General features: G+C 36.2%; 2 protein-coding genes across 2 annotated transcripts; both read right to left on the bottom strand.

The window, feature by feature from the left end:
• Positions 1-1,087: 1,087 nt before the first annotated feature.
• On the bottom strand, positions 1,088-2,294 carry LOC117629319 (abscisic acid receptor PYR1-like). The gene has a single exon (XM_034361868.1). It carries the CDS (start codon positions 2,117-2,119, stop codon positions 1,484-1,486), a length of 636 nt encoding a protein of 211 aa, XP_034217759.1. The 5' UTR covers positions 2,120-2,294; the 3' UTR covers positions 1,088-1,483.
• Positions 2,295-5,825: 3,531 nt separating this feature from the next.
• LOC117628823 lies at positions 5,826-7,995 on the bottom strand. The gene is made up of 4 exons (XM_034361355.1): positions 7,931-7,995; positions 7,602-7,769; positions 6,686-6,871; positions 5,826-6,027 (listed from the first exon to the last, which is right to left on the bottom strand). The coding sequence occupies exons 1-4, from the start codon at positions 7,967-7,969 to the stop codon at positions 5,851-5,853; spliced, it is 570 nt and encodes a 189-aa protein (XP_034217246.1). The 5' UTR covers positions 7,970-7,995; the 3' UTR covers positions 5,826-5,850.
• Positions 7,996-9,874: the final 1,879 nt, after the last annotated feature.

Raw genomic sequence — 9,874 nt, forward strand, 5'->3', positions numbered from 1 at the left:
GTTCATGCTCGAGCTTTCCTGCTCGTTTTTGGGGCTTCATGCTTCAAGGCTTCTTGCCTCTTTGGTGGGGCTTCTTGCCTCTCTATTGGGGCTTCATGCCTCCTATCTTTATTGTTCCCCCAAATCTCTGTCATTCCATTCCACTCAGTGTTTTCCCTTTGTTGTCCTCCAATCGGTTCCTACTTTCCTTCATGCCTCCTATTTAATTCATTGTAAAAATTAGACACATTGGAAACCACTAAGACATCTACTTGTGAATAACAGAATCGATTAATGCAGTGTTTCATAAAAAAATAAAAATGATAACCATTTAATTGAGTAGTCAAATAGTTTTGAATTTGAGTGATCTTTGTTTTGTTTTTACAAAGATGATAGTCGATGGAGTACTTAAAAAATTAGACAATTTAGATCATTAGAATACAATGTAGAATAAACCCTATAAGGATGTCCCCAAAATAAAATGCCTCAACTATTTGTACAAAGATTAAATACATATCTTAGGGGAATAGAAAATCCTAAGAAAAGAAACTTTTGAATTCGAATTTAGCCAGTATGACACTATGAGTTTAGCCGATATGGTGCTATGAATCTCTTCGAATTTGCCTCGAGAGGATGTGTAGTGATAGTAACACTTCTTTGTTCATGTGCAATACTTTTCAAAATCAATACAGATTAATGAATAGAGAATTCTAGTCACTTTGTAAATCGATTCAACTTGTTATTGCATTTATTCATTGGAGAAAATTTATCTATAGTTCTTTATACTCGTGTTTTTTCATCAAGAATTATTATGTTTATTCTTAAAACATATTAACACATTCAATTGGAACAAAGTAGGATGGTGCATTGTGATTTGTGATGAGAAGTCGAAGGACAAAAAGCCCCATTAATCGCGATTAGATTCTTACATAAAGTCAAAAGCATAGATTCCATTTTCTTTAATTCTCATTTATAGGGTGGGATTAAATTAGGCACTAGGATATGACCCACTCATCCCTTGCCCTTTCTTTGCTCCTTGCCCTTTGGTTGGTCCTAACTTCTAAACTTGCACTCAACAAAATGCAGAGATTACAATATCAAAGAGATATGGAGAGAGAGAGGAAATAAATTGAAAAGCACACTTGAGTTGCAAACCCAAATGCCCAAATCAAATATTCACATTGGAATTTGGCAGCAAGAAAGAAAGAAAGAAGACATGACATCACTGTCCCTCAGCTTTGACATTTCTGTACAAACGCATTGACTGAAATGCCCTTACCTTCTCCTCACAATTTCAACTTACTCATGCATGGCATCCCGGTCAATCCATTAAACCAAAGGACATTTTGATGATTCCAAATTTAAAAAACAGAGAGATAAGGAAGAGAGGCGGCGTACTTACAAAATTCAGAAATTAAAAAAACCCAAAACAAAGCCCCAGAAAAAGATTTTTTTTTTTTTTCTTTTCTTTTCTTCTTTTAAAAATCGGTGTGAATTTTTTTTCTCACATCACCTGCGATTTAGCGTCACCGTCACCCGCCAGCCCTTCGGTGACCGACGCCAGCTTCTGGAGATTCAACTTGACAACTGTATCCGCGAAGAGACGCGTGTCCTCCTCGGAATTCCCCTCGGGCACATCGACGACGTACGATTCCAAAACGACGGTCCAGATCCTCCCGTCGCGCTCGAACCCATGCACGGTCGTCACCGACCGGTAATTCTTGAGCCGGTGCTCGCCGCCGGTAATACTGAAACCGGTGACGTGGCGGTCCTCATCGAGAAAGTCGAGCCGCTCCGTGCTGGTGGCCGCCGGTAGCCCAGAAATGACATTGACGTCCCTCGTGCACCCGACGGTCATTTTAAACCCCTCCTTGACCGTACAGCTCCGGATGAAGTGCTTGTAGGTCTGGGGCTTGTCGAAGCGGCGCACCACCGACCACACCTTGTCGGGCGGAGCGTACACGCGCTGCGCGAGTAGGGAAGAGCATTTTCCGGGACCCACCGGGTACTTGTGGAACTCGGCCACGAGCCGCTTCAAGTCGTCGAACTCGTCCTGAGTCAACCCGGCAGGAATCGTGAGGTGGTGCTGGGTGGTCTCCTCCGCGTCTTGCTCGGCCGCTGAGCCCTCGCCTTTCTCCATTACGAGTCTCCGAGAGAGAAAAGACAGAGCTGATGAGGGGATGCACTTTGGTTTACTTGGGATGGGGATTTTGTAGGATGGCAGGGGTGAAATGGTAAATGTCTTTGTTTATTAAATTGAAAGGGTTAATTTGGGAATTTAAAAAAAAAAAAAAAAAAAAAAAAAAAGGGTTTTTAAAAAGGGGGGAAAGGTGTCAACTTGTTGATGCGGACAGATGGGTTCTTCTTGGTTGCTTGACAGTTCTACCTGGCTAAGCTCTGCAAGCCGAGCTAATTGCAACCTCTTAATTTTTTTTCTGTAAAATAATTTCATAAAGAAAAAAATAATATAAAAACTATACATAATACGACAAGATTCAGATATGGATGTACCCAAAGAAGACAATGCTGCCGCAAATTATTATATATAATAAAGTGACAGGTCAGAGTAATTATTGTACGGGGGTTATATAGAGCATGGGTTGGGTCAGTTTGTTAAAATATTTGAACCCCTAGAAGATACTAATGGAAATTCATTAATGCTTTCCTTTCACAACAAGTAGAGTGGAAGTATAATGAATCGTACATTATGGGCATTGTATAAGTTAGTTTATATAGGTTTTTAAAAAAGGGAAATGCAGTCACTCTTTATCCTTGTAGTTTCCCCCGAGTTTTTAATCTATGAAATCAATTTTGACACTTTTAACTTTTCGTTTGATACCTATTATAATTTGAGGACACGTTCAATTTCATGATTAAGTAAGCGTGTGCCCTTCAAGTGGAGGGGTATTTTTTGTCTGCCACAACCACAACTGGATGAGCCACTTCTTCAACCTCTGAATCGAAATTTTTGCACTCTATACTTGTCCTCACTCTAAATCTTATATAAATTGATCGAAAAAATCAAAACTTTTGAGGAGCACAAAGGTAGATGGCACAAGTAGACAAAAATACATGAGTGCTTACTAAGTCATGGAATTGGACATCAAACTAGATGGGTGTTATAATTTAAACTACAGGGACCAAAATGGAAGATTTGGTAAGATATAGGGACAAAAAGTGATTTTTCTCTAAAAAATGAGAGTGACTTAAAAGATCAAGACATGTAAACTTAGTGTTCGACGCTGCCTTTTCGAATGGTTGTGTAAACTCAATTTTCCAAAAACAATCAAATAAGAACACATGTACAAAATAAATTTGTATTAATTCATTAAGTGTGTCAGTTTATTATTTACTTGGATATCACTTTGATTCAATCTATCTGATGAGTTTCATCCAAGTGTTGCGAGTACTTGTCATTGAACGGGATGATTAAGTCTTCAGATCTCCTTGAGTCATCAGATTTGAAGAAGTGGTTTGGTCAAGGGCCATCAAGGCTTCATTCTTGAACAAACTGGAACAATGAGGACTGTCACGTCGTGGATAATCTTCGGTTTTGGTAGTGGCGGAATCAACACATCTTTTTTATGCTTTGTGATTCTTCCAGTGCTTAATGAAGCTGCACTAACAACTATTATAGCCCACATCACCACATTAAGCATAATTCCAACTTTTTAAAATAATAAAAAAAAAGTCTATAAAATCCAACATAACCAAAACCATAAGCAATAAAGAAGCCCAAATGAACACTACTGTCACCACCTAAAGAAGCAGCGTAGTGGTCGCATCGACCACCTCATATAGTCTCTAAACGAGAAAACATGTGATAGATGTGAGGCCTTCGAGCAATCTAATTGCGCATATGAGCGAACAAATATGCCAAAACAACAACCATGACAAAGAACAATTGAGTGATTTGTAGTAAACTCCGTTAAATACGAAGTATAGCTAAATTCAAAGAAAATGAGCATTGTTAGAAAGCAAGTTTTAAGAAAATGATTTGATTGAAGATATAGCCCAAAATGATATGCGCATCTGATTCAAAATGCCTAGTGAACTTATTTACTAACCCAAATAGAAAAAGGAAAGAAGAGATGAGGGAGATGAGGGACAATGAGGCTTCCTCCTCCTCTCCTTATGTTGAGTTTTTCTATGGCACCCACAGAGAGTTATTTCATTATTCTTCTTTCTCATTAGTTGGTTATTAGCATAGTCTAAAATATCAATAATATCGACGAAACGTATTCATACACATATCGTATAAATATCGATAATATCGGAGAATATCGATAATATTAAAAAATATCAATGTCAATAATTTCGCTCACACTTCAGCAATATTTTGTCAAAATATGGCTATAATATCGAAAATATCGATGTAATGGAAAAAATGAAGGAAAAAAAAAAAAAACAAAGTGCACACACAAAAATTTCAAGTTTTTCTTACAATTCTGTGGTTTTTATTCAATTTTTATCGATAACAATAATATCCCAATATTTCCATTGAAATTTTCATGTTTTTGGAATACCGATATTTTTGATACTATCGATATTTTATACTTTAGTTATTAGACACATAAAATCTCGAGTTCTTATTACTTTGAATCTCGACTCTGACAGTGATTCAAGGTCTTCAGATTTAGTGAAGAAAAAAAAATTCAACATCAAGCTAGTTCTTAATTCATAATTGATTGGTCTCAAATCAGATTCTTTGACACATATGATTCATTCGTTCTACAAGTCTAGTAGCTCAACACAAAAAGAGGTAAGATTACTCTAATATAAAAGAAGAAGAAAAAAGTCCATAACTCAAGTCGAAGCTGAGGAAACAAGCTATAAGGTTTTTGTTTTTTGTTCAGGTCAGCTGAACTTGACATGTTCTTTCCTTTGTCTTCGGAGAATTTAATATTCTTAGGTAGTGTTGGAGCTTGCGTGGTTCCCTCTTTGGGAAAGTAAACGTCCATCTCACTTTCTCAGCTAACCCAGCTAAGCAAACCCACCCCCTTCTAGTTCCTCTAGTATAAATATATTTTAAGCAGATATAAATTAAACTAGTTGATAAGGACAATAAATCCTTTTCTTTACACGCAAATTCGAATATTTTTATATATGCATGCATATTTATATAAGTGATAGTCTAATTTACTTGGAAGGGAATTCGAACTTAAATAGAAGAAGACGGATTAACTGTCTTGACAAATTGACATAACTAACGTCTACAAAATAAATAAATGTATTTGAACAAATCCTAGGTCAAGCTATTCATATATTCGCCAAAACAAGACAAGAGGCAAATGACTTTCTTATCGACATGAAGAATCCAAGTCTTTGGTAGCAACCCACGACTTCCTGCGCCCTCATATACTTAATTTCCCCCGCTTTTGGTTTTGTGGTTCTTGTTTATTCCTTTTGCTCTAAACCATGTAAGGGATTGCAAAGAAGATATTTGATTGGTGTAATTTGTTTAGGCTATGTCCCATTTTGAAGTCATGATGTTGGCTTTTTTGGCTCCTTTTTTTGGGTTAGTCCTGGATTAATGGTGTTATTACTACCACCAAATACTCCATTGTACATAGGCTTCAATGGCTTAGATATGAGTCGAGCCATTCGAGAGGCTAATTATTCTGCAATAGCTGTGTTGACAATAATTGTCATTTTAAAATTCTGGTATTCGAATATATTAAAGCCTGAATTTCCCAATGCATTAGATTATACAACTATTTGGAGAGGAGCCTAGAAGATTTCAAAGTTTTATAATGCTTTTGTTTTGTAGCAGCTGATTATTTATAACAAGCATAAGTTTCCAAGGAAGATATTTATAAAAAATAAAATATTTAAAACAGGTGAAAATAGGGTAAAGAAATATTAGTGGGACTAGCAGCCTAATAATTTCAAGTATGGCCAATTGGAAGAGGTTTTCTTCTTCCCATTTGGGCAAGGATTTTCATCTTTGCTGGTCTGGTTCTTCTTCTTCTTCTTCTTAATCAGTTGGGTTTGAGCAGAACAAGTAGTTGGAGGCTTCTGGTCTGGGTGCTCTCCATCAGGTTGTTCCTGCACAGAAGAAAATAACCAGACATTATTCCAAGGTCCCATGGGCACTGAATAAGTCTATGTTGTGCTTTGAATGGAACTGAAAAGAAGTCAGTTGGGAAGTAGAATATGTGTAAGATTGAGATGATCACCTGAAACAAAAGTGAAAGCGTTTTTAAAGAGAATATTTTGATGTGACCAAAAGGAAAGCTTTATTCATGAACCATTGCACAAAAGACATGGATATGCACAGGCTTTATGCATGATATAAAATTGTCAGCATCCACAATAATTCAAGCGAGCGCGCGCGCAAACACACACATATATATATATACACAAATTATATCAGCTTGGTAAACTGCTAAAAGAAAAAACAAAAAAGCAAAATAAAATAAAATAAAGTTTGGAAATTCCCAAACTCCATTCAACAAAAGGAGTTTGAAGCAAGAACGAGTTAGTTGACATAAGGCAAAACTTTCTGAAGAGAGCATATGCTTTTAGTATGATACTGCCCTGCTGTAGTTTATTATTATTTTTTTATACGCGATATTGGGGGAGGGAGAAATCAAATTTAGGACATCGAGTGCAGAGATAAAAAATTTCTCAATGTGATGTTGATCACCAGCATTATTATGATAAGTTTATATATATGTAACTGATTGAGATATAAATTAATTACCTCAATTTCAAGCCTTGTGGTATGGACTTGGGATATTCTTTTATTGTGATCTTGATAGGGATTGGAGGTGAACGTTGGGAATGAGCAAGATGATTCCCCCTTGGATCCATGGCTCCAATAGGTATTCCCTGATGCTTGTGTAGAAGTGCATGATGAGCTGCTGCTTGAATCCATCTCTAAGCACAACTGAAGCACCACAGGTCAATGAGAATTTTTTATTATAATGTTTTTACTGCAGTGAAGGAAAATAAAAAGCAGGAAATTTAATTGTGTTCTTTATTGATATAGAACTGCATCCACTGAAAAGAGAAACCCATTTTTGTTTTCTTTTTGGCCATTAAATCCTTCTTCTTTTTTTTTGTTAGGTCACTCCTTTGTTCCAAATGATGATAGTTGTCTAGTTTCATAATCACAGAGGTTAGACACATTGACACAATTTTTTTTTTCTTAAAACTAAAATAAAATTACATAGAGGCTCCTTGAAGAAGCCCGAAATTCCGAATATCATACATAATTTTTACAAAAAACAGAGGAAGGAGAGTTACAAAACCAAATATGATGATTCTCAGACTTGTGACCAAATAAATTGACCAGAGCATCAGCTACCATATTACCAAACAATTGATTTTGTTTTTCATAACTAGGTCTATTACGTGTATATTATTGCCTCCATATAAACACAATTTATAGTTGGCTTATAGATGTCTTGATCGTATCGTTATAATTTTTCGGGGAAAATTCTCTATATTCCCAAAAAAAAAAAAAAAAAAAAATCACATTGCTACTTCCTCTAGATTCTAGAAGTAGTAAGCTGCAATTTGATAATTAAACTCCAGCAAGCAAGCAATTATATAACATTGAGATGGAATTAACCATAATTTACCTCATAAATTCAAATTAAACAACAAAAATTCACCTGAAAAAGCCTATGTTCAAGAGCTGCCACTCGATCCAAGAGTGAGCCTTTGAAGTAAGTCTCCTTCAATGCCAAATCCATTGGCAGGCATTGCCCCTTCAATTTTGCACCACTCGAACCATTGCTACCCAATTTTGCAAACTTTTGTTTTCTTTCCAGATACTTCATCTTTAGGTCACACCCCAAATATTCCAAAAATAAAAAATAAAATAAAATAAAATAATTAATTAAAAGGGTGAGTAGCAAAGGATAATAATTTCCATGATCTTGCTAATAAAATATAGAAAATTTTAAATAATAATGAGTGCAGAGAAATTGATTAAACTTACAATGAAATCCAAATGATCCAACCTGGACACAAGAGGCATGGATGAATTGTGAGACTGGATTCTGCCATCCATTATAGTTTTTAATATGGACCAAAATAATAAAAAAGAAAAATAAAAAGAAATAAGTGGCAAGTAAAAGAGCTTTAGAGTTGTTAAGCAAGGGTGGCTTTGATGAAGGATGATGATAAGGGAGATCAGCAATGTGTTTCTTCTCTCCTCTGTAGAAGTCTTCTACGCAAAGCCGTTATGCATTCCCTCCTTTTTTGGTTGACCGATTGAGGGCACGTCACAAATCGTCTGCAGTTTGTTGCATCACGTGGCGAAGAATTGGATATGCTCATTGATGGCCAAATTGACATGGTGTCCAGCTTCCTAATAAAGCGTAGCAGGCTTGGAAACTAGAAACTCTCTTGGTGGCTGCCCTAGGAGAAAAACTCAGTTATAATGGGAATGACATTGTTTTATTATTTTTTGGTTAGTAACATTATGATATACGTGATAATTTTTTCTTATTGCATGATTTTATTGGCTGAAAATGACAAAATAATGCTACCCTCGTCTCGTATAATTTTTTCTCCTGCCGTAGGGGCTTTTGCCTATAGCTTTGTGTTTTGTTATTTTCCATCAACAAGAAAAGGAAAAAAGACATGGTGTCCATCATCTAACTTTGAGGCTCCAAGTGCGTGTTGGAGTTTGAAAGCAAATGCAATGGCTTTTGTCCCACATCGACAAACCCCATCTTTTTCATCGCTCAGACTATAATGAGTGGAAAGTTATAAGGGGTTCACTTTATAGCCATCAGATCAATCCAAGGGCTGGGGAGAATTGAGATAAAGTTTTACAATCGGGTAGATGAGGAACCCAAACCCGAATTGAATATCCAGCACGTCCGAAAAAGAAGAAGAAGAGGCAAGTTCGAAGTTTGAACAGAAAAAACTCATCTCTTTAAAACCCATAGCTCTGAGAAACAGTTGAAGGCAACTGTTAACGACGGTTGAAGGCAACTGTTGAACGCCACTCCGTTCTCCAGACCTTGAAAAAGTATTTATTTTGAGTAGAAGGGGCAAAGGTGTGGATTCCGAAACAGTGAAGGGGCGAAGCAGTAGAAGGGGAAGGAGAGAAGCCGTATTCGTTGGAAGTGGTAGGTTCCATTTGTGGAGCAAAGCAACACAAAGACCCCGCCCAGACACCTTGCGATTGTTCAATAACCAGCATTTGGTGAGTAATTTATGGAATTTGAGTTTAGGGTTAGAGTAATGGTTTTCCCCAATTTGTACCATCAATGTTGTTGGATTTGGCATCTCTTCTTTGTGCTTCACTTGCATGTTAATTTTTGCTTGGGTATATGTTAAAAAAAGAATGAAAATCAAGTCAATAACATGTCAATAATGATATGAATAAGATAATGGTGTTGAATTGGAGGAGGCCCTCAAAACCTTCCACATTTGAAGCAGTGCATAGTGCAGATTATCTCTCTGGCGCTAGAATATATATATTTTTTGAAATAAATATTATTTCCTTTGTTACTAAATTTGCCTGAGAAAAATGAGAACAGATAATAATAAACTCATGAATAGAAGTGCAAAGCATTTGATGAGTAATTTATGGAATTTGAGTTTAGGGTTAGAGTAATGGTTTTCCCCAATTTGTACCATCAATGTTGTTGGATTTGGCATCTCTTCTTTGTGCTTCACTTGCATGTTAATTTTTGCTTGGGTATATGTTAAAAAACGAATGAAAATCAAGTCAATAACATATCAATAACATGTTAATAATGATATGAATAAGATAATGGTGTTGAATTGGAGGAGGCCCTCAAAACCTTCCACATTTGAAGCAGTGCAGAGTGCAAAGTACCTCTCTGGCGCTAGAATTTATATATTTTTTGAAATAAATATTATTTCATTTGTTACTAAATTTGCCTATGAGAAATGAGAACAGATA

Source organism: Prunus dulcis, chromosome 5 (assembly GCF_902201215.1).
Source record: "Prunus dulcis chromosome 5, ALMONDv2, whole genome shotgun sequence".
Taxonomy (NCBI): Eukaryota; Viridiplantae; Streptophyta; class Magnoliopsida; order Rosales; family Rosaceae; genus Prunus; species Prunus dulcis.